At 41.6% G+C, this 25,077-nt stretch overlaps 1 protein-coding gene across 4 annotated transcripts in view; it reads right to left on the bottom strand.

The window, feature by feature from the left end:
* The window catches only part of MYO5B (myosin VB), a 297,420-nt gene that overhangs the window by 50,460 nt on the left and 221,883 nt on the right, over nucleotides 1-25,077 (bottom strand). For all 4 annotated transcript variants that reach the window (XM_087927512.1, XM_026714934.2, XM_087927513.1 and 1 more), the window contains exons 23-27: nucleotides 21,010-21,094; nucleotides 18,698-18,843; nucleotides 15,221-15,340; nucleotides 13,061-13,198; nucleotides 5,351-5,416 (exon numbers count right to left, since the gene is read on the bottom strand). In XM_087927512.1, the coding sequence (XP_087783638.1) occupies nucleotides 5,351-5,416; nucleotides 13,061-13,198; nucleotides 15,221-15,340; nucleotides 18,698-18,843; nucleotides 21,010-21,094 (555 nt within the window). The remainder of the gene's footprint in view (nucleotides 1-5,350; nucleotides 5,417-13,060; nucleotides 13,199-15,220; nucleotides 15,341-18,697; nucleotides 18,844-21,009; nucleotides 21,095-25,077) is intronic.

Here is a 25,077-nt window from a genome sequence, read left to right as displayed (position 1 = left end):
TTGGAAAGAGCCAGAAGGAAAACTTTGGTCTGAGTCTTAAGTTTTTCCTTCTCTTGATACAGACACTCTTGAGAAATTGCTCTCAATTGTTGAAGGAGACAAGGGCATCGCTTTGTTTGGCCCTCAATGGATTAATTTTCTCCAGTATTGAAGAAAATTCACTCCAGTATTGAGGAAAATTTACTCTGCCTTATTTAGGGGCAAGTGAGATCAGAATGTGCCAGAAATCAAAAAGGAAAACCCATAATATTTCATGGCTGATTGATTTTATATCGCAGCTTGTTAGAGACATGATAGGAGAAGGTGCAAAGAAGAGACAGAAAAGGAACCAGGATGATTCCATAGACTGAAAATTCAGCTCGTTTTGTTCTTTTCTTTGAATTACTTCCATCTCAGCTGTTATTATGAAAATGATCTAAATTAAAAACTGATCCCCTGGCTTGTTTTTCTCCTTATTTCTTTAGTACAACATTGTAAAGGCGTAAGACATGTAGTAAAAACTGATTTCTAGAAGCCCTCTAGGTTGAACAATTCAGAATAAAGCTGGAAGGGACCTTGGAGATCTTCTAGTCCAACCCCCTGCTCAAGCAGGAGACCTATACCATTTCAGACAAGTGATTGTCCAGTCTTTTCTTAAAAACCTCCAGTGATGAAGCACCCACAACTTCTGAAGGCGGGCTGTTCCACTGGTTAATTGTCCTGACTGTTAGGAAGTTCCTTCTTAATTCCAAGTTGCTTCTCTCCTTGGTTAGTTTCCATCTATTGCTTCTTGTCTGGCCTTCTGGTGCTTCAGAAAATAAGCTGAAATACTAAAATACTGCTATCAGGTCACCCCTAGTCCTTCTTTTCTGTAGACTGGCCATACCTCATTCCTCCAACTGTTCTTCATATGTTTTAGTCTCCAGTCCTTTAATCATCTCGGAGTCTCTTCTCTGCACTTTTTCCAAAGTCTCAACATCTTTTTTGTAACATGGTGACCAAAACTGGATGCAGTTAATCGGTTAAAATGCTTTCAGTAAATAACACTTCATTGATCTACATATGCTTTGGAGGATTTTGCAAGACCCATGAAAACTCTGATGATCATGAATCTTTGTTGTTTTTGCTGCAGACGTATTACCTACCTCTAGTCCTTTAAAAATGCATTACTGCCTAAGTGAGTTTTGCCAATTAAGTTTTCATCTTCTATGATCACCGAAATTCTGAGCAAAACTTAGCTTCTTTCACAAAATGTGATTTCCCAAGAGCCTCACTTTTCATTTACCAATATTTGAAATGGATTTCTCTCTCTGATTTCTGTAAAATAATTTGAGTATAAGTAGTCCTGAAGTTGCAACTAGGACTGGAATTTCTATTGTAAATTGTTGCAGTCATAAATCAAGTCAGACCCAATTTTACAACCATTTTTATGGGGGTGGTTAAGTGAATTATGCCTTTGTTAAGCAAAACCAGAATCCCCAATGGGTGTCTTTTTGCTAGAAACTGATTACATGATTGCAAGATGCTCTATTTTCCAAAGCACCAGAGGGCAGGACAAGAAACAAAAGGATGGAAACTAACCAAGGAGAGAAAAATCTGGAATTAAGGAGAAACTTCCTAACAGTGATGACAATTAACCAGTGGAACAGCTGGCCTCCAGAAGTTGTGGATGCTTCATTAATGGAGGTTTTAAGAAGAGACTGGACAATTAGCTTCACTCCACTTCTCTTCATGTATGTTTACGGGTACCAATCTTTTTCTTTTGGTTGATTTCTGATCTCCTGTTTAATTCTTTCCCCATTAATTCTAGAAGTAGCACCGACTGTTTACAACATTTTTCAGTTTTAGAGCTTTTGAGGCCTGGTGACTGCCTGGGCAAGTCCTTGCAGTTTTCTTGGCAAGATATCAGCAGTGGTTTGCTACTGTCTCCTTCCTAGGACTGAAAGAGAGGTCCTCAACCAAGGCCACCCCTGTAGTTTTCTGTCCAAGGGTGGTGGGGACGACTAGAACTCACAGTCTCCTGGTTTCTAATCTGTTGCTTTAATCCAGGGGTCTCCAACCTTGGCAATTTGAAGCCTGGAGGACTTCAACTCCCAGAATTCCCCAGCCAGCAAAGTTGGGAGGGAGTGATTGGCTCAAAGTCATCCAGCTGGTTTTAATGCCTAAGATGGGACTAGAACTCACAGTCTCCTGGTGATTGGCTCAATGACATCCTGCCAGCTCTCATGCTTAAGGCAGGACTAGAACTCACCATCTCCTGATGATTGACCCAAAGTCACCCCACCAGCTTTCACGCTGAAGATGAGATTGGGAGTTCTGGGAGTTGAAGTCCACCAAGGCTTAAAGTTGCCAAGGTTGAAGACCCCTGCTTTAATCACTGCACCAAATTGGCTCTCACTTGCAAGATAGAAACTTCCTATTCTTATTTGTGTGGAAAAGCAGGGGGAACGCCAGTGAAGAAAAAGGAGGCTATTGATTTACTCCCTCCTAAACTTTTATTGTTTCTGAAGAAAACAATTTACCAATGACCTCTACCCACTATCTTGACGCTTCCTCAAAGGAAAAAACAAATACTTTCAAATTCCAAGCACTTCTGCATTAATCATGAGCATTTTGTGTGTGTGTGTGTGTGTGTGTGTGTGTATGTGTGTGTGTCTGTATGAAAAAGTTCAAAATGCAATCATTTCTCTGAAAACTGTTTATGTCAGTGAAAAATAAATAAGAAGAAACGGCAAATTCTATTTATGCCTTAGTCCTTAGGGAATTTTGCACACAAAATTTAAAAAAAAAATCCGTAGGTGATAACTTAGGAAATGGGCTATACTGACAATTTTCTGCAGTCTGGGTCTTCCAGATGCATTGCAATGAGAATTCGAAGAGTTGAGAATGGTTCCAACACGTTTGGGAAAGACTAGGCTACTACCTGTCTTGCCTTGATGTCTAGTGGTTAAAGCATCAAGCTTGAACAAGTGTCTGAGTTCTAATCTCACCTGAAGTATCTCACCTGAAGCTGACTTTGGGTCAATCACCAGGAGATGGTGAGTTCTAATCCTGCCTTAAGCATGAAAGCTGGCAGGATGACATTGGGCCAGTCACCAGGAGCCTGTGAGTTCTAGTCCCATCTTAGGCATTAAAGCCAGCTGGATAACTTTGAGCCAGTCATTCCCTCTCAGCCAACTCACCTCACAGGGTTGTTGTTGTGGGGAAAACTGGAAGAGGAAGGTGTACGGGATATGTTTGCTGACTTATTTGTAAAAGTAATAAAAGCTGGATACAAGTAAATAAATCATCAGCATCTCCAAACCGGGGTACAAATTATCCCTTACCCAAAACTTGGGATCAGACTCCTTGATCTCTCTACAGCATCGTTTTGAGATTTCATCTCCAAAGTTATTCATTTCCACAGGTATTCAACCCTCTAGCTCAGGAGTCCCTAACCTTGACAACTTGAAGCCCGGAGGACTTCAACTCCCAGAATTCCCCAGCCAGCAAAGCTGAGAGGGAGTGATTGGCTCAAAGTCATCCAGCTGGTTTTAATGCCTAAAATGGGTCTAGAACTCACAGTCTCCTGGTGATTGGCTCAATGTCATCCTGCCAGCTTTCATGCTTAAGGCAGGATTAGAACTCACCATCTCCCGGTGATTGACTCAAAATCACCCTGTCAGGTTTCACACTTAAGATGAGATTGGGACTTGAAGTCCACCAGGCTTAAAGTTGCCAAGGTTGGAGACCCCTGCTCGAGTTTACAAACTATAACCCAGAAGAACATTAGTTATTAAGATTTTTTTAAAAAATCCCATTTTTGATAATAGGGGAGGTTGAACTGTGGTGACAGCCTCCTGAGTCAAAAGACCGAGTCTTTAATAGAGTAGTGTTAATGTTTTATACAGAATTCCCGATTCTGTAGGAAGACTGTAGGGTTGTGTTTTAAATTTATTGTAGACTTTTAATTCCCATTCCGTATTGGAGAGCCCTATTGTGCTCCAGATTGGTAGGTTGTAAATTAGAAATAAATCCTAGAATTAGATGCACAGATTTCTTTATTCAAAGTAACTTTGGCAATGGCTGGATTCAACTTTTCTCTCAGAGTAGAGTTGCATGCCTAATTTATTAATTAATTAGTCCCAATTAATTCCTTTAGGTCTTTCTATGTGATACTGCAACTGTCCTTTCTATGAGCCTGGTTAATATTCAGCAGTAACATTTCTTAAGAAGAACAGTAGGAAATTGACAGTCAAGGAGAACATGTTCTTCTGGCTGAATACAACCGATAAGAGTTGCTATGTGACTTTCCTTTTTTTACACTTTCTTTCAAGGTCTCTATAACAAGAAGAAGCAGCTCTAAGATCAAACTGAACTATATATTTTTACCAAACCAACTTGGTATCCTTCCTAACATTTAGTCAAATTCTGAGATAGAATAACTTGGAATCCTAGGCCACAGTTGTGGCCCAAAAATTCTGGAATAGAGATTTTGGACCTATCCACCGAAAATTTTCTTCCATTATCCAACAGAACAAAAAATAGAGGAAAAAAAATCCCTTTCGAACTCCAAACAACACCTTTCTATATATTCAGGTGTTATGTTGCATTTGGTGTTTAAAAATGGCAAGAAGAACTTTTTATTGATTTTTTTTTTACCCATTCTGAATATCTTACGAAGGAGAGGTCCAACCCAGAAATAAAAAGAAATTTCCTGACAGTGAAAATAATTAATCAGTTGAAAAACTTGCTTCCAGACATTGTGGGTGCTCTGACACTTGAAGTTTTAAATAAGAGACTGGACAGCCATTTGTCTGAAATGGTACAGGGTCTCCTGCTTGAGCAAGGGGCTGGACTAGAAGACCTCTAAGGTCCCTTCCAACTCTGTTATTCTGTTATTACAGCTTGGTCTCTAATTTTGCAAGCTTTTTTATTTCCCCGCCTAGTAATATTATCCAAGGAAAACATCCTTCTACATGCACGCATTCTAATTCCACTCCCTAGCCAATTATACCAACCAACAGAAGGGTACACCCTGTTGAATTACAGGTGGTCCTCATTTAGCAAATGCTTTCTTTAGTGACGGTTCACAGTGATGAAAAAGTAACTTTCTGACCAATCCTAACAATTATGACCTTCGTGGGTTTATAAAGCAAAGGAAACCTGAAATAAGCTTCAATTTAGGGTAGTTGAAATCTAAACAACACTCCGCTCCTCCAATTCAACAAAAAGGAAAACTATAAGTTAGTAAAGTATGACCAGATATTAGAGAATGCTCTTGCAAGAGAGATTTATAAAGACTGATAACAGTAAAGCTGTTGCAGGTTATTAGTATCATCACCAGATACCTGGCCTTTGGGGGAAAAGCTGGTTTGGAGATTTCTTTTACCTTCAGACTGTTGTATGCAAGATCTGTATCTCGGTCCAAATCCATTTCATTCTTCATTTCAATTACCTAGATGGGTTAGGAAGACAAGAAGAGAGACATCTGGTTTGACAACAGGTAACGGTAGATTTCTGCTTGCAGGCCTTACACTGTCTGCCTTAGACAGCACTCTGATCATGAAAAGGATACTGAAAGTAAAGGGCGTTTAGGAAACAGACCAATCAGAGGACAAGAAAAACAATGGTGCGAGATAATAGAAATACAAACGAAGGGATTTCCTGATTCCTCGTTTTAAGTACAGGTAGTCCTTGACTTACAACCACAATTGAGCCGAGAATTTCTGCTGCTAAGCTTGTTGTTAAATGATTTTCCCCCTCCCCAATTCTACAACCTTTTGTGCCACAGTTGTTAAGTGAATCACTGCAGTTGTTAATTGAAATACACGATGGTTAAGTGAACATGGACTTTGCTTGTCAGAAGGGAAATACATGACTGGAACTGAACATACTCAAAACCATAGAAATGGTGGTAGACTTTAGAAGACACCCTCCCATACTACCACCTCTTACAATACTAGACAACCCAGTATCAACAGTAGAGACCTTCAAATTTCTAGGTTCTATTATATCACATGACCTAAAATGGACACCTAACATCAAAAACATCATCAAAAAAGCACAACAAAGAATGTTCTTTCTGTGCCAACTCAGAAAGCTCAAACTGCCCAAGGAGCTGCTGATCCAGTTCTACAGAGGAATGATTGAGTCTGTCATCTGCACCTCTATAACTGTCTGGTTTGGTTCTGCAACCCAACAGGACAGACACAGACTTCAGAGGATAATTAGGACTGCAGAAAAAACAATTACTACCCACCTGCCTTCAATTGAGGACCTGTATACTGCAGGAGTCAAAAAGACGGCTGTGAAAATATTTACCCCTCACATCCCGGACATAAACTGTTTCAACTCCTTCCCTCAAAAGGACGCTATAGACCACTGCACACCAGAACAACTGAACACAAGGACAGTTTTTTCCCGAATGCCATCACTCTGCTAAACAAATAATTCCCTCAACACTGTCCAACTATTTACAAAGTCTGCACTACTATTACTGTTAATCTTCTCATCACTCCTTACCACACATCCCCTCCCACTTGTGACTGTATAACCGTAACTTTGTTGCTTGTAGCCTTACAATTTTTATTGACTGTTTCCTAGTATGATTTGATTGCTTATTGTACCCTATGACTATCATTAAGTGTTGTACCTTATGATTCTTGACTCTTGACAAATGTATCTTTTCTTTTATGTACACTGAGGGCATTTGCACCAAGACAAATTCCTTGTGTGTCCAATCATACTTGGCCAATAAAGAATTCTATGACCCCAGGACACTGCACTCGTCATAAATATGAGTCAGTGGCCAAGTGTCTGGATTTTGATTCTGTGACCTTGGGGATGCTGCATTACTTGTAAGTGTGAAAAATGGTCATAGCTCACTTTTTTCAGTTCTGTTGTAACACTGAATGGTCACTAAACAAATGTTTGTAAGTCAAGTGCTATCTGTATTAACATTGCTGGCTCAGTGGTTAGAATGCCATATTGCAAAGTACTTCTGCTGAGTGCAGTTCAATTCTCACTGGCTCAAGGTTGACTCAGCCTTCCATCCTTCCGAGTTGGGTAAAAATGAGGACCCAGATTGTTGGGGGCCAATAGGCTGACTCTATAAACTACTTATGGAGAGGGCTGCAAAGCACTATGGGATGGCATATAAATCTGTGCTATTATTATTGCTATATAGAAGTTGTCCAGAAAATCTGGTTAGTTTTGTGTTGGAAACTACCACAATGTTACGTACATTGATACAGAACTGATATTTCATAAAAATATGTGCCAGTATTTCTATTGTATTGCAATCTTTTACTGGGTGGAATATTCTTAAATTGACCCTCAAGAACTGCTGCTGGAAGACCATTAACATCATGAATTAGATTGATTCCACAAACTCTTACACTACTGTACTTGGTTAGTCTTTAGTCTCTCTGTATAAAAGCAAAATACCACTCACGCATCGTCACAAAATCTACAGAACCGTAAAGCTTACAAACTTGAAATTTGGCACGCATGTTCTTCTTGGCTTCTAGGGGCTCACTAAGAAAGGATTTTTCAAAATGACCATTAGTACTTCCTATATTATTATTATCAACACGCTCTGATGCTAAGGAGTTCTACTCCCCCTCCCCACCTGAAAAGAAATCTGTTCCAAATCAAAACACAAGCAGAGGAGAGGAGTTTCAGTTTCAGAGCACCAAGCAGCTTTAGTACAGAACAGTTGAGCTAAGCCACACCCAGGCTCCTTGCTGTCTCCTTCTTGTTCACACAGCAAATACTGTTTCAGTTTCCAAACAGCCCTCAACTTTCTCTCACACTGACAGGATGCTAGCCAGATGAATACCGATGGATGCTGGTAGGCAGAGGCAGAAATTTCCCCCCCTTTATTTTCCTCCCCCAAAACTAAGCCCGACCACATAGTTTCATAGCAAAGCACGGGTATTGAGCTAGTATTATATAAAACTCTACTGCAACTGACTCAGGAATGTGATAATCCTTCTGGGATTTTAGAGTTAGAGTTACGAGTTACTGCAGAGCTACGTTCAGTAATAGGAAACCTTCAAGCCTCCAACTGCAACTACTCTAGCCAACACAGCCACTTGCCAGAGTAGGGCCTATGATGATATCTTGAGTTCTACAACTTCACACTTCCAATACATTTGATTTTCTGCAACAGAGAATTCAAAAGTTGTGGGGCGTTTTCCTTTCCAGTTTCGGCTGTTGTTGCTTCTGTTTGTCAACATTAATAAAAAATGCATCGCAAAAAGAAGCGGGAAGGCTGCTCCCCAAGGACTCCGATTGTGATGAGCGTTCTGTTAAATAAATGATTCTTTTTTGCGCCAGAAAAGCCCAAAACAAAGCAGAAGTGACTGATGCTGTAGGACAAGCAGAATTTCTAAAAAGAAGGCCTCCCAAAAGAAAGGGTCAGCCACTGAAGGAGAAACTTGACTAGTGGAGGCTGGAGGTAGTATAGCAGAACTGTCACCATCCATAACACATAGCAAAAAAGGACATTTGCCTTTCACGGAGAGATAAGAAATCTGGAAGGAAGCACACAAGGACTTTTTCTTTTTCAGCCTGTCAGCACCGATTAAGAGTCAGCAGACATTCTGAGGGGAGGCAAAGCTCTGGTTTACTTGATTCCCAAGAGACGTTATATCAATTCTGGAGAAGCAAATGCAGGTTGTCAAGAACCGTCAACCCCAATTTACTATCTGGCCATTGCAGGAAAAGGTGATGCTACAGGGGGTGAGCCCAGTGGACTTCATCTTATGAAACTGCTATGCCCAATACTCTCTAAGTTGCCCCTATCTTGTCTCTTTCTTGCACTTTGGGATTGCAAACCGTGGTGTTGCCTGCAAATCCTGGAACTGGAAATCCTGATACATTTGGACTAGAAAAGTTGCATGGTCTTTGCTATTGCTGCCAATAGACGATCACCCTAACAAAATCTAAGGGGTGGCTGCTTCTGTTCTGACCAAGAGTTCCTGAGAGCATCATTAGGCACGCACTTAGTCCAAACAACTCTTGTTTTATTTCATCGCTGGGAATTATGTCCATTCCCAGCCCTTAATGAGTCCCGAACAATCTCTCGAGATGGGCACCCACTTTTATCTCCTTTCAATTGCTGCCAACAATTAGAGTGCCAAATTAACTGTAAAAAGCCAACCGAAGTACAAAGTCCACACAGCACTTCAAGGTTTAATCCAAACAGAGCGAACGACTTTGCTTCCTGCAAAGGTTTCTCTACCTTTGCCCTTCCTTTATATCTTATGGGAGGGCCAATCGCCTCCCAGCCTTACTCCTGAGTCGCCCCTTTTGTTTCAGCTGCTCTCGCCTTCAAGCAGCTCTGCGCACACGCGCACTGGGAACAGGATCCCCTTGTTCCTCAGCCTCGCTGCTGCCAGACTCTGGAGGCTTCGGTGTCAGCACACAATTCCCAGATGGTCCTGGCCCCATCTCTGCATCCGATGCAGGACCCTCATCTGAGTCCTCCCCAGACTCCCAGACTGGTCCCCATTCTTCCTCACTGTCCGATTCTGCTGCCGTCTGCACAGGCAGACGGCGAACCACAACAGCTTCTTTCCATCTTTTCTCTAGAGAGAAACTACAGCTTAACTCTGTTAAGGGCTGAAGCTTAAATCTGCAGTCTTCTGCTTTAAAATGATGGCTTTTTCCACGGAGTTGTAGCCACTTCCTCCTGCTGTCAGAGTTGTCATCAAAGCTGTGGCAAGGTAGACAATATGTGCTGTTATTGAATTCCATTGCTTATTCCTTCTGTTGAAGTAGACTAGCCCAAGGTTTCCTCCATTCTTCTCTCTTCTGCCCTCGTAGACTGGTGGAAAGTCCTGGTGAGCTCACTTTTTGCATTTTCTTACTCTCAACCTTCTACATTATCACTCAATTCACAGGGAAATAAGCCCCTAAGTAAGGTTTTTCAGAAGTAGCTTGCCACAGCCTCTTTCTTGGAGCTGAGAGAAAGTGACTCCCTGATCATTTCCTATTTGGAGTTGGTTGGGGAGATCAGATCACATTTGGGGGTATCATAAAAAGGACACTGTAAGAGGACATGAGCAAATCACTCAGCCGTCTTCCTGCCTTTGGCAGGACTAGAACTCACAAGTCTTCCAGTTTCTAGCCTGAGGCCTTAACCACTACATCAAACTGGCGTAGTATCATTTGAAAAAGTCCTAATACAAATATGCCTCAGGGCTCACATAATACAAATATCTTTCACAGTTAGGTTACTGATCAACAAGCCCGCGTTCGAGTGCTGCTGCATGACGGGGTGAGTTCCTGTCATTCGCTGCAGCTCCTGCCAACCTAGCAGTTCAAAACTGTGCAACTGCAAGTAGAGAGATGGGTACCATGTTAGGATATTGAATTTACTAGCTGGAAAAGTAAAGTGTACAATAAGTCAGGTCTCACTGTTAGAGAGTGCTGACTCATGAATGAGGCAATCTACGCTGTGATTGGTTGCTGTAAGTATAAAGGGGGAGTTTTCCTTTTTTCCCTTCTTCTTCTGGGTGTTCTGTAGATTGATTAATTTACCTCATGATTTCCTGTGTCCCTGACTATCTTCCTTTTCTGGATGATGACAAAGACTGCTGTAACTTTAAATGTTAAATATATTTATATAAAAGACTACAAGTTTGTGTTAGTGTCTCCAACATCATCCGGACAGCTGCTATGCAATTCCCTGACATACCACCTAGTTGGGCACATTAAGAGAGGCATGAAAGGTGCTCCCAACCAGGTGTCTCCCAGGCAATGGTGATGTCACCAGCTAATCCTTTCAACCTGCAAGTGCCTTGGTGCTTCTGACATGAATGACAAAAAATTAAGATGCCAAGAAATGCAACCCAACTTTGACATGGAATCTTTTTTAAGAGAACTCCAACATGCTGGAAATGAACAAGACCATAACCCCCTATTTACATAGCTCTTGCAAGAACAGCTGAATATTTCCCTTAATAAAATTCTGCATCTGAAAACTCCAGCTACTGCAAAATTTAACTGTAAGAAGCAGAGCAAGTACTGGCGTTCAATTTGATGCTGCCTTTTTCATCACCTGGCCTCAATCTATCAAGAGCCAACGCAAGAGTCAGATCTAAATTTCCCAATGGCCAGGAAATACAATTGGTATAACTTGGATTTCATGACAGCCAGGGAATCATGGCCAAGCTCATTAACCCTACAGCGAGATAAATCATTTCAATAGAGACTGTGCATTCCTGCCCAGAAGACGCAGCAATAGAACTCACGGTCATAATTCTGGATGTATTTCTAACCAACACTCACAAATCTAAAGTGTAGGCATCTCAGGATGCAGATATTATGGATGGGGCAACAGGGAAGAAAAGATCTCTCCATATTATAAAAAGAACAAGCATCCTCTCAACTCCTGCAATAATATTCTGGAAGAGAAGCTTGGTGAAAAGAAAGCTCTTCAGGGGAGAGAGATGCTGAGGTTGCTAACATATTTCAGTATGGAGCTTACATTTACAGTCTTAAATGGGGCGGTTCCAAGTATACCGGAATGGCACCATTAGATTCAGTTCATTTTGTACCCTGCACTTTTAATCTTGGTTGCTACAAAAGGCAGTATTGCACCAGTCTACTGAAACCATCTGAGGGGATGGCAAAACTCTTTCTAAAAGTGCCAGTTCTCCAACGTTTTGTAGAAAATAATAATAATAAACAGCAGGTTAGGACACTTTCAATTATAAGATTTCTCAAACGTTAATATCCATTTCTGTTCTATGCTCAACAGTAATCTACACTGCATCCATTTTCTATTCTGGGCTCAATGGGGATTGCAAATTCATCGTTTTATTTATTTCTCACAAACGAAGGCAAATTTTATTTATCAAAATCTGAAGCTGCCCATCTCCCTGACATCATCCAAATATAGGAGTGACATGAAAAGCAATTGCTACTTTGGAATGAAGCATAGAGGCAAGATAGGTTATAAAGTAAGAAGGGAATCTGAAAAAAAAACCCAGTGAAATGCAATTGTTGATGTAGCAGGCTCAGCCAGAGGGAGGTGTCAAATACATCATAAATCATGAGTTCCTGCGTGCCCACAAGATCTAAGTCCACTCCACCATGAATACCTCTCTTATTTCCCACTGAGATCTCAACTGTTAGTTGGCCAGATTCTTGTAGAGAGCTTGCAACAAATCTTTATACTCAGTTGAATGAACTATCTGAATCTCCTGATGTCCCCAGCTCTTGACATTGGATCCTTAAACAATTGTCTCTCATCATTTGGGAATTTGATTTTCAAGACATTTTTGGATCGGGGTGCAAAACTCATTGCTCCTCCAAAAGCATATTGACACTTTCTAGGGGTCCTTTATAGGTAGTCTTTGACTTATGACCAGAATTTGCTAAAGGTGGTTCTTAAGTGAGTTCAACCAAATTTTACATTTTGGGGGGGCATGGTTATTAAGTGAACTGCTTTAGTTGCTAAGTGAATCACACGATTGTTAAACAAATCTGGCTCCCCCCGTTGACTTTGCTTTTCAGAAGCCACATGGGAAGGTCACAAATGGTGATCACATGACCTCAGGATGCTGCAACTGTCATAAATACCAAGCACCAGAATTTTTCTCACGTGACCATCAGTGTGAGAACTAACTGTAAGTCAATTTTTTTACCACGGCTGTAACTGGTGATTACAGTTTGCTAATGATTGCTAAACAATGATTGCTAAACAAATGGTTGTAAGTCAAGGTCTATCTTTATTAATATTTACAACCTCGCTAAGGGAAATAAATAATTAAAATGTCGGCTGTTGTGGGTACTTATCCCCAACTGCTATCCTTCTATCATAACTACAGGTGATATTATGAACTCTCCCTCCTTCCAGTCATACAGCAGGCAACCTTGGAATGGAGTTCAGGACTAGAGGGAACACGTTGAAATGTAAAAACATAGCAAAGTTTCATTTCCCTTAATTTTTAGAGGCATTGTTAAATATAAGACGAGGGTTTCTTTCACTACAACATGTGGTTCAATCTGTAAGCCCACAATACACATTTTAATATTTCTTTTTCCAGACATGCCTATGGTAAGTCAAAATCAATTCTGGCTCTACCTGGGGTTTCTTGCTTTCATTCTCTTTCTTTTCCAGCTGAGTCTTCAACTTTCTTCTCTCCTGTTCAAGTTCCCGCACTCTCTTCTGAAGTTTTAGGAAGAGGCTCATGTCCATGGCTGCCTTCTCCAAGCCAACTTCCTACGGAGGAATAGGAATAGCTAACAATAGGAAAGAAAGGTGAAGCAACGGAGAAGACACCGGCTCTCTGGAAGCTTGGAGAAGGTGTTGCTCCACTGAGAATCATTGAGAACGACCCACAAATAAGCAGAACTTATTTGAAAAAGAATATGCAGTTCAGTTTTCTTTTGCAAAACGGGACTTGGAAGTAAAAAATGGTTGGGTATCTTTGAAGAGGCAGTTTATGTGTCTCTAGATATTTCAACTCTTTTTGGCTAAACAGGGAGTCCAAAATTGCACCATGCTCCAAACAAATGTAATAGGTGACTAGGACATTTCCAATATGGGGGAAGGCTTCCCAGACCTGTTTGTATCCTCTATAATTCCTGTGAGTCATGGTGGCGCAGTGGTTAGAATGCAGTACTGCAGGCTACTTCTGCTGACTGCCGGCTGACTGCAATTTAGCAGTTTGAATCTCACCGGATGCAAGGTTGATTCAGCCTTCCAGCATTCCGAGGTGGGTAAAATGAGGACCCAGATTATTGTGGGCAGTAGGCTGACTCTGTAAAACTGCTTAGAGAGGGTTGTAAAGCACTGTGAAAGCGGTATGTAAGTCTAAATGCTATTGCTTGTGGTATTACTGTGGTCTCCTATGTGTAGAAGGAAATTTAAATGAGGCTCATACACAACGAAGTTGTGAAAGGACCTTAAGAAAAGTTCTGTGTATGTATGCAAGAAAAGGTTTCATGTGTCATGTGTGGCTTGGGACCAGGTCACTTTCAGGATCATCTCTCCTCCATGGTGTTAACCCATTCCTTTAGATATGGCAGGAGGTCCTTTCTGCAAGAGAGTCCCATCTGGTGCAATACTCCACTTTTAAGATGCGTGGACTTCAACTCCCAGATCTCCCCAGCCAGCCATGCAGGCTGGGGAACTCTGGGAGTTGAAGTCCATACATCTATACCACAGTTGCCAAGGTTGAAAAACCAAAGATCTAATGCAGGGGTCCAAACTTGGCTGGCTGAGGAATTCTGGGAGTTAAAGCCCACAAGTATTAAAAGTTTGGAATCTCCAGATTTAGTGGGTCCCAGGAGGAACATCTTTTCTGCTGTGGCATTCCAGCTTTCCGCACATCGTTTCCCAAGCAACTTGCCCCAGTTCAGCTGAGCTTTCATAAGGCGTTAAAAACTTAGCTTTGCCATCAATCCTGGGGCCTTGATAGTACAGCTGAACCTGCTTTCTGTTTATATTGATTTTGAAGTGATTATTCTTGGGTGCTATCTTACACCGTCTTGTGTTATTTATGTTTTTAATTATTGGCTGTCTTTTCATTCTATTTTAAAACAGTGTTGTATGTGAGATGAGTGGCCATATTAATTAAGTGGGTCGCAATGGGATTCTAACCAACGCAAGGCAGAATTTCACAGTTTCAAGGCCAGGTTTGACAAGGGAACCGAAACATGGAGGAACTCTTAAGTAATTTTAATTCACACACTAGCTTCCTGTGTGCAACTTCAACCGTAGAAGCTTTTTAAAAGGTCTAGGATATATTGGAACTTGACACTTGAATGCCTTGTGTGCAAACATTGCAAGAAAAGAACTTATAACTCTTTGGAAAGCAAAGCTATATAAATATATCCCTAGGAAATGCTGGCCTTTCTTCTAAAAACATTATTGCTTATTGTGCTCTATGCACAGCTTTGAATCTCTAGGAAAAGCATTCATTTAAAACAGTAATCCTCCATAATTGGCTAATTAAAAAGAAACAAAACCAGGACCGTTTCTCTCAGTGCAAAGCTGAGGTTGTAATGCTTGCTGCTCCAGGATTTTATCTTCTGTTCAATCATATAGCTTAAGAACGGCACGTTCAAATCGCCATAGTGGGTTTAAATTAGAGTTCTTTACCTCGCCATCTTCACCAGGTTGGGTGAGAACTGGGGGTCGTTCAGCACAGATAAAGAGGTCACCAGAGATTACTTGGATGGCAACCACATCTACTTTTGCCTCTGCAGGAGAATTTCTGTTTTATTTCTATTTCCGTACCTCTATCTGCTGTATTGCATCCTCCGTATCGCCTATCTCAGATGTAGAAATGGATGGGTAGTTGGAATCCGATTCCAAGCTGCTCTGGTTTGATGGGTTTCTTCTGTGTCCTGGGCTTTGCTATCCAAAGGGCAAAACTGTGTTAGATGGACTTAGAACTAAGACAGGCCAATTAGTACTATAACGAAGATTGATTTAAAAAAAATAAACGATACACAAGAAAACAAGCCTTTGATGAATGCATAAATTTGTGTGCCAAGCTTTGAAATTCAGCTGCCAAATAGTTCATTTACTGACCGTTCAAAGTTACAATGGCACTGAAAAAAGGGGCACGACCATTCTTCAGCTATGAGCTTTGTGGCATCCCCATGGCCACAGGATTAAAATTCAGGTGCTTGGCAACTGGTTCATACTTATGACCGTTGCAGTGTCTCAGGGTCACATGATCACTTTCTGCACCCTTCTGACAAGCAAAGTCAATGGGGATTCCAGATTCACTATACAACCGGGTTACTAACTTATCAAGTGCAGCGATTCACTTAACAACTGGGGCAAGAAAGGTTCTAAAATGGGGCAAAACTCACTTAACACATATCTCATTCAGCAACAGAAATTTTGGGCTCAATTTTGATCGTTAAGTCGAGGGCTAAACCGTAAGCTACAACTGGGCAATTATCAGGGGTGGGATTCAAATTTTTTAACAACCAGTTCTGTGGGTGTGGCTTAGTTGGTGGGCGTGGCTTGGTGGTCATGTGACTGGGTGGATGTGGCCAACTCAACATCATTCACATCGAGGCACGCATCTCCTCGCCTGGCCTCACATGACTGTGGGGATGCTGCAACTGTCGTAAGTGGGGAAAAGGGTCATAAGTCACTTTTTTCAGTGCCATTGTAACTTTGAATGGTGACTCCACACAAGCAAAGTACCAGCAAAGGAGGGGAAAAAAACTCCAGAGAAGTTCCTGAGACAGGAAGTCTAGTCCTGCTAAGAATGTAATAAGGGTTAACAGAGAGGCAGTTTCTGCAAGCAACACCAGAATGTTTCCTTCCTGCCTTCCCTACAGGATTAGGACAGTAATTTCTTCTAACAACCGGTTCTCCGAACGGCTTAGAATGCTGTCAAGTTGATCTTTCTTGAGATCGTGACTGTTTTTACTTAGACACAACAACAGGAGTCTCTATATTTCTTTTTAGGAGACAACAGTGTTGACATTACACTAGGCTGATGTGAGGTCACTTGGCTGATGCACAAAACCCACATTAGAGGAGACGTTGACACCTCTATTCCACACGGGCCTCCTATCACCATCCAAGCATCACAGCAGATGTAACTGTGACCAAGGAAGTCCCAAGTGATAAACAGACTGTCAGGCATTAAGATGCTTAATTTACTATATCCAGGAAAAGGTTCAAATGTATTTATAGACAGCAGAGGATAAAGACATGGAGCCTCTTGTTTGCACATTTCTCACATTCCTCATGGGTGTAATTAAAATCTAAATTAAAGCTCAGACCAAATGACTTTTTAAAATTCTTCACCAACTTTGGAAGCAGAGACCTTGGGCAGATAATTTCTACGCATCTACCCAGAAAAAAGCTCTCTAAGAATTGTTTAAAAGGGATGAAGCTACCTCACTACCACCAAGCAGGAAAAAAAAAAGTCAAGTCAAACTGGCACCCAATATAAGACTGGAGGCAAAGGATTTTCTTGACACTTTTGTATGGAGACAGTACATGGATGAGAAGAAGGAGCTGCTGATCTGGCTACTGAATCCATACAGGTGATCGATCACCAGATGTTGGCTAAGGCACTTGGTGGTCTCCAAAGGGAAAGGTGAAGAAGAAATATAAATCACGGTAGGGGCCATGCGTGCCATGGTGATGTCTCACCATGAGAAGGTGCCCAAGTATGGTCTTGGAATTCAACTGTGCTGTCACAAGGGCAGATGGAACTGTCCTAGATGTTGGCCAGAAGTCTTGTGCAGCAGATGAATGCAACATTTGATTAGCCAAACCAATCAAAGCAAGATGAAGGCAGCATTTTGACTGGCCAGTCCATACCTTTTAGGGTTAGATTGTAAAAAGCAGGAGTGTCTAACTTTGTCAAGATTGTGGACTTCAACTCCCAGAATTCTGGGGGGCTTTGAAGTCCACAAGTTTTAAAGTTTCCAAGGTTAGACAGCTCAATATAAAACAGGGGTCTTCAAACTTGACAGCTTTAAGACTGGTAGACTTCAACTCCCAGAATTCCCCCTCCAGTCATGTTAGCTCAGGAATTCTGGGAGTTGACGTCCACAAGTCTTAAACTTGCCAAGTTTGAGGACCCTTGATATAAAGCCTAAATTGCCACTGGCTTAAGTTGTCCTTATAAAATCATTTATACAACCAGAATCAGGTTCCATCCAACTGAACCAAAGTGCAACAGAACATCTTTCCTGCACACCTGGCTATCACTATAGCTAATATCAGCATTAGCCCTAAAAATTGCAAACAGGCCACATCTACAACATCAGCAGAGCCTTGATGACGCAGAGATTAAAGTACAGTATTTTAGACAAACTCTGTCCACAGCCTGGATTATGATGGAGCTCAAGGTTGATTCAGGCCTCCATCCTTGGTTGGTAAAATGAGGACCCAGTTTGTTGAGAAGTGGGATTCAAAATTTTTTTACTACCAGTTCTGTGGGCATGGCTTGGCTTGGTGGCGTGGCAGGGGAAGGATACTGTAAAATCACCATTCTCTCCCCACCTTACTAACCTGCTTTCCAGTTCTGTTCTCCTGTGCAGGGCAACAAAAGAAGACCCAGCCGATCAGCTGGGACTCGGGAGGCAGAGAATACATGGAGATGGGGCCAATCAGAGGTGGAATTCAGAACTACACAAAATTTCCATTACTGGTTCTCCAGAACTGGTCAGAACCTGTTGAATACCACCTCTGGTTGGGGACAACATGTAAATAATGCTTAAATTGCAAATCTCCCAGAGTGCTATAAACTACTGTAAGGTAGCAAAGGTAAAGATTCTTCCACACATGCATGCTAGTTGTTTCCGGCTCTAGGGGGTGGTGCTCATCTCCATTTCTAAGCTGAAGAGACAGCGCTGCCTGAAGATATTTCTATGGTCAAGCGGCCGGCATGACTGTGAACGGCCAAGGCCCACAGAACGCTGTTCCCTTCCCATCAAAGTGGTCCCTATTTTTCTACTTGCATTTTTACATGCTTTCAAACTGCTAGGTTGGCAGAAGCTGGGACAAGTAACGGGAGCTCACTCCATTACATGGCACTAGGGATTCGAACCACTGAACTGCCGACCTTCTGATCAACAAGCTCAGCATCTTAGCCACCGAGCTACCGTGTCCTATAAGATAGTATATACGCCTAAATATTATTGCTAATTGACAGTGAGCTTACCCAAAATGTCAGCATACTATCTATAGGCATCTCATTATGACATTAAGGTAAAAATACTTTCCCATTACCTTGATGAGAGTCATCTCATCACTCAGATTCTCAAATCTCTGCTCCAGCCGTGAATATTCCTGGACAAGATTCTGGTAACGGACCCTCTCCTCATCAAGCTCCTTCTTCATCAGGTTTTCTTCAACTGCATTTTTGGCAAATTCATCTTATAAAAAAAAAAAAAGAAAGAATCTTGAAAGGCACCAAAAACAGTGGATCACCCTCTCTGACCTGGAGAGTAACCTGTGGATCTAGCTTTTAACCGGACAGCATGCGTTTGTCTCGGAGTTACTGATTAAACCGGACACATTCTGGAACCCTGACAGCGTGTCTATTGGTAATGTTCACTGCAGTCCAATGAATTCCTCAAACCCAGGGAGGTGAAACTCGATTTCATTGAGGGCTGCATCGGGGTTGTGTTTGACCTCGGGGGCAGTGTGGGTGTGGCCAGCTCGACATCACTCGTGTTGGAGGTGCCTGTGGTGGCCCGAGAGCTCTGCCAGCGAAAATGGGCTCCTAAGCTCCATTTTCCGCTGTGACGGCCTCCTGGAACTCTCTGCCAGCGAAAATGGAGCTGGGGTGGGGTGGGGTGCATGCTCTGTTTTCGCTGGCAGAAGCACTGCGCCTCAGTCCTCCACTGTTTTCAGAGTAGTCCCGCGGGCCAGACCTAAGCACCCTGCAGGCTGGATCCGGCACCCGGGGCCTTGAGTTTGACACCCCTGCTCAAACCTTACAAAATTGATTACGCCTTCCCATCATATATGTATCATATTATTACGTGCTCCTTCTATATAACTGTATTGCCCCTTTCCATGGTGTTCTATGCCATACACTAAATAAAATAACCACAGTCCAGAATGGAAACAAACTGGTTAGTGCTCTCAAAACGAACCGCCTGTCAGCTTACATTCTTAGGTCTACTTTGCTAGCATCATAAATGACTTGTAACCGGGGTCCCCAATCGCCGGGCCAAGGCGTGTTCAAAACCAGGAGGAGGGAGAGATGGGCAAGCGCATGCGCGTGAACCTCCACTTGCTCAAATGGCGGATCAAGAGTCTGCACGCATGAAGCTCCACCTTGGGGAGTGGAGGGTGCTTGCACTCGTGTACCAAGCTCTGCACGCACAAGCGGAGGATGCTTGCACTCCCACGCAAAACTCCATTTGCACAAACGGAGCTTCTCACACAAGCATGAGCGCCCTCCGCTTGTGCGAGTGGAGCTTTGCACATGGGCGCACGCACCTTCTGCTCAAGCGCAAAGCTCCATTCATGCAAGCGGAGGGCGTGCGTGCCTGCCGCTCACACAAATGAAGATGTGCATGCGCATATGCTCCTGCCACTCACAGACATTCTTGTGCCGGGCCAGGCCGCCAAGCTAAGAAGGTTGGGGACTGCTGGTTTAGAACATTTATAGGCCACTGAGAGTTACTTTATTGGTGAAATGGGTGTCCTATAAATTTGATAAATGTATATGGTTCAGAGCCTCTTCACGAACAGAGCAGGAACCTATAATCAGAACAATTTTTTTTTACAGTCCCACAAAGACTTTTAGAAGGCCAGTTAATCAGGTACACTTTTTTAAAATGGGGTTGTTTTTCAATTACTTCATTTAAAAAAGGAAGTAATTCTTTCTTCGAGTATTATTGACTTTCGCATTGCATGAATTTCCTCTAAAGTAGAAAGGAACACTTCCATATCCTCGCTCTGCCTACAACATACAAATTAACTCTAAAGTTCAACTAATATTGATTTGGTCAGTTGAGTCAATTGATGTCTAAATGAGGCCACTGAAAATGCATTTCTTTTAGCCAATTTTCAGACTACAACGCTTCAATAAAGAAACACCAAATGCTTACATTTCCATCTTGTTTTCGTTTTTTTTTTATTTTTCCTCTCTTTGACTTTGTTAACGTTTAACTCGCTTTTATGTTAAACAGATTTTCTGTCGCGCTGCTCCCGCATTTCCTGAATACACCGAATGGATTTTGGTTTGAACACGGCTGATTTTAAATCGTCTGCTGACTTTTCAAGGCAGTTTCAGGACAAAGGATGTGTTTAGCATAGGATGTTTCATTCCATGCAATTCCCTCCCCTCCGCAGGACTCCAGTGATTAAATCAGTTTATAGTTACAACCATCCACCTTCACCGGAGAAATTTTAAGCAATATGTCTCAGACGGAGAAAAAGGCAACCTGTTTGAAATTTACCACAATGATTATTATTTACAGTGGAGCCGATGAGAAAAGACTCATAAACACATATTGGAAAAAAAAAATACAAACCCTTTCATTTAGCTATCAATATGAATAAAGCCACCTGCTACTTCCGCCTACCTTCTGACTGACCCAATATCTTGTTGTTCAGTGCCTCTTTTTCTTCCTTCAGAAGGACATTCTCTTCTTCCAAGTCGGATATCCTCTGAGGAAAATACAAGGAAACCAGGTTAACGTCCACACTTTTGTCCAATTGGAGATCACTGAATGCCGCAGGCCGATTTTGTATGTTCAGAAGCTTGGCTGACTTTTATAGCAAAACCGGTTTGTTCCTCCTTCCTTTATTAAAACAATGATAGCGCTGCTCTAAGCAAATGCCAGTCGATTGTTTTCAGTGGCACGTTAAAGAGGTACGCAACATAAAATTAGCAAATATTGATAGTGAAGGTGTTACTACGATATGAACAAGAATTATAAGCGTTCTTTGAGAGACTGTTCAAAGTTACGACGGCACTGAAAAAAAGTGACTTATGAATGTTTTCACACTTATGACCGTCCACCTTTGGACAAGCAAAGTCAATGGGGAAGCCAGATTCACTTAACAATTACTTTACTAACTTAGCAACTGCAGGGATTCACTTAATAACTGTGGCAAGAAAGGTCATAAAATGGGGGCAAAATTCACTTAACAAATGTTTCGCTTAGCAACAGAAATTTTGGGCTCAGTTGTGGACATAAGTCCAGGATTAAAAATGACTAGGGGACTGGAGACTAAAACATATAAAGAACAGTTGCTGGAATTGAGTATTTAGTTTACTGAAAAGAAGGACTAGGGGAGACAGGATAGCAGTCTTCCAATATCTCAGGGGCTGCCACAAAGAAGAGGGAGTCAAGCTAGTCTCCAAAGCACCAGAGGGCAGGACAAGAAACAACAGGTGGAAACTAATCAAGGAGAGAAGCAACCTAGAACTAAGGAGAAATTTCCTGACAGAACATTTAATCAGTGGAGCAACCTGCCTCCAGAAGTTGTTAATGCACCAACACTGGAAGTTTTTAAGAAGAGATTAGACAATGATTTGTCTGCAATAGTATAGGGTTTCCTGCCTGAACAGGGGGTTGGACTAGAAGACCTCCAAGGTCGCTTCCAGCTTTATTCTATTCTGTTCTGTTCTGTATTTATACCTATGCTTGAGATAGTGAGATTTTCTAGTTATATTCCAAGGGATCATGGCCTTCATTGTCCTAGAATTAGGACAGGAAGTACATTAGCTAGATAAATAGTTTATTGTCCTAGAGTTACAGGGGAGAGATTAGCTGGTCTTTGGGAAAATCTATCCACAACTATTAATGAAAAGGTCAACAGTTGTGGATCGATTTTCGTAAAGATCAGCTAACCTGTACATTCTAAAACAACATGATGGCAACTTTAGAGCAGCATTCTGTGTCGTGATAAGGTTTAAAGTTTCTGTTTAAAAATCTTTTGTTTTTCTTGTATACAATATAACACACTTTTGCTCTGTTCATACAACATAACTGTAACCATAAATTTCAAGTTTTCCTTGCCAAATGAGTCAATGAGGGGAAAAATTTACTTATGTCAGGAAGATTTAAAATTGTTACATTGATAAACAGTCTATTAACACACCCCATCACCTACAAGAATGAATCCATTATATTTTATCAGATGAGCTATTCATCTCGCATTTTCACTCAAAATGGGCAGTCAAGAAGGGGGAAAAAATGAAAGCTAGTAAGAGAAATGCAATTAATTTTTAAAAGGCCGTGAAAAGCCTAATGAAGCATACATTCAAACCAAAAGCCATCATAAACACCAGGCACACTTAATGAAGATTTCTGTGCAACTCAAAAGCCTACCTACCTTCAAATCTTCTCTCTTCAAATGCCCTCCCTATTCTTCTTCCTTCTCGGGGATAATTGCTGCTTAGGATTACAAACTTTTTGAGAATCAGCCCTACCTTCTTCTCTATGAAGCCAACCATCCATGATGCAAAACAAGTCTCGTAGAGCATGAAAAATTTATCATCTTTGAGGATTATCTTTCCCTCACAATTATTTCAAGTCTCTCCGCCAACCAGAAAAAGTTCGTATGTTAAGCCATTCGGGAGACCAAACAAGGCTCGTTGTGAGATGCTGGACTAAGGGTGACATGATGGCAATGTTCCAATATTTATGGGGTTGCTCCAACACTGGAAGTTTTAAAGAAGAGACTTGTCTGAAATAGTATAGGGTTTCATACTTCAGCAGGAGGTTGGACTAGATGTCTCCAAGATCCCTTCTAACATGGACACCTAACCTCAAAAATGCCATCAAAATAGCACAACAAAGAATGTTCTTTCTGCGCCAACTCAGAAAGCTCAAACTGTCCAAGGAGCTGCTGATACAGTTCTACAGAAGAATGGTTGAATCTGTCCTCTGCACCTCTATAACTGTCTGGTTTGGTTCTGCAACCCAATAGGACAGACAAAGACTTCAGAGGATAATTAGGACTGCAGAAAAAACAATTACTACCAATCTGCCTTCAATTGAGGACCTGTATGCTGCATGAGTCCAAAAGAGGGCTGTGAAAATATTTACCCCTCACATCCCGGACAAAAACTGTTTCAACTCCTTTCCTCAAAATGACGCTATAGAGCACTGCATACCAGAACAACTGGACACAAGGGCAGTTTGTTCCTGAACGCCATCACTCTGCTAAACAAATAATTCCCTCAACAGTGTCCAACTATTTACAAAGTCTGCACTGCTATTACTGTTAATCTTCTCATCACTCCTTATCATCCATCCCCTCCCACTTGTGACTATATGATTCTGTGTCACTTGTATCCTTATGATTTATATTGACTGTTTCCAAGTATGATTTGATTGCTTATTGTGCCCTATGACTATTATTAACTGTTGCACCTTATGATTCTTGACTCTTGACAAATGTATCTTTTCTTTTATGTACACTGAGAGCACTTACACCAAGACAAATTCCTCGTGTGTCCAATCATATTTGGCCAATAAAGAATTCTATCTCTATCTATTCTATCTAACTCTATTATTCTGTTAGTTGGGCATATGGGGCTGGAAAAGACTCCTGAGAGCCCCTTGGACTGCAAGGCGATCCAACCGGTCAGTCCCAGAGGAGACTGCTCTTTAGAAAGCCAGATTCTGAAGAGGAAACTCAAAGACTTTGGCCACCTCATGAGAAGGAAGGACTCCCTGGAGAAGAGCCTAATGCTGGGAAAGATTGAGGGCAAAAGGAGAAGAAGGGGATGACAGAGAATGAGGTGGATGGATGGAGTCACTGAAGCAGTTGGTGTGAGCTTAAATGGACTCCAGAAGATGGTAAAGGGGAGGAAAGCCTAGAGGACTGTTGTCCATGGGGTCGCGATGGGTCAGACATGGCTTCGCAACTAACAACAACCTTGATTGGAGTATCATAATAACCTACCTGTAAACTGGTCTGGAGATGGGCTCAGAAGGGTTAATGACTGATTGCCTTCTCATGGGTATTTTAGACCCCTGCTAAAATAGGATATCTGCTAGTCAGGTGAAATGTTATGATACTGGCACACAAGTATTAAACACTTGTACTTGTGATCAGGCTATGAGAAAGATGATGTTGGTTGCCCAATACTACCCACTTATTGATTGCTTCTGGTTTTAGAGAATGTTGGCTTGTTTTTGGAAAAGTGGGTGGCCCATAATACAATGCAATAAATAAATCACCCATCAATCTCAAGCAAGTTTTTAAAGATTCTTTTCAAGCCACACAAATCAGGTTACCCAGGAAGCAAAATCGACACAGATTTTATTCCAAAGATACTTTCTCAAGAGGCAACTGGACTTTTTTTTTTTGAAGAGGTTTTGCTTCTCATCCAAGAAGTGTTTTTAGCTCTGACTGGATAGTGGGGAAAGGAAAAAAAAAATATTCTTGAAGAGAGCTGGTCATTTGCATTCTTTTAGAGAGTCATTGAGAGAATCAAGAGCTGAAGATGCTTCTTGGACAATTTGGCAACTGACTTGTATTTATGACAGCTGCAGTGACCTGGGATCATACGCTCTCCTTTGGCAGCCTTCTGACAATTGAACAAGAATGGGAAAGCCACATTCGTTTAACAACTGGGTTGACAATTGCAGTGATTCGCCTAAAAACAGCAGCAAGAAAGGGTATAAAATGGA

This window comes from Pseudonaja textilis, chromosome 2, assembly GCF_049901715.1.
Source record: "Pseudonaja textilis isolate UNSWEBS1 chromosome 2, rPseTex1.2, whole genome shotgun sequence".
Classification (NCBI taxonomy): domain Eukaryota; kingdom Metazoa; phylum Chordata; class Lepidosauria; order Squamata; family Elapidae; genus Pseudonaja; species Pseudonaja textilis.
Note: the sequence above shows the minus strand (reverse complement) of the source record. Positions and strands in the feature narration are given on the sequence as shown.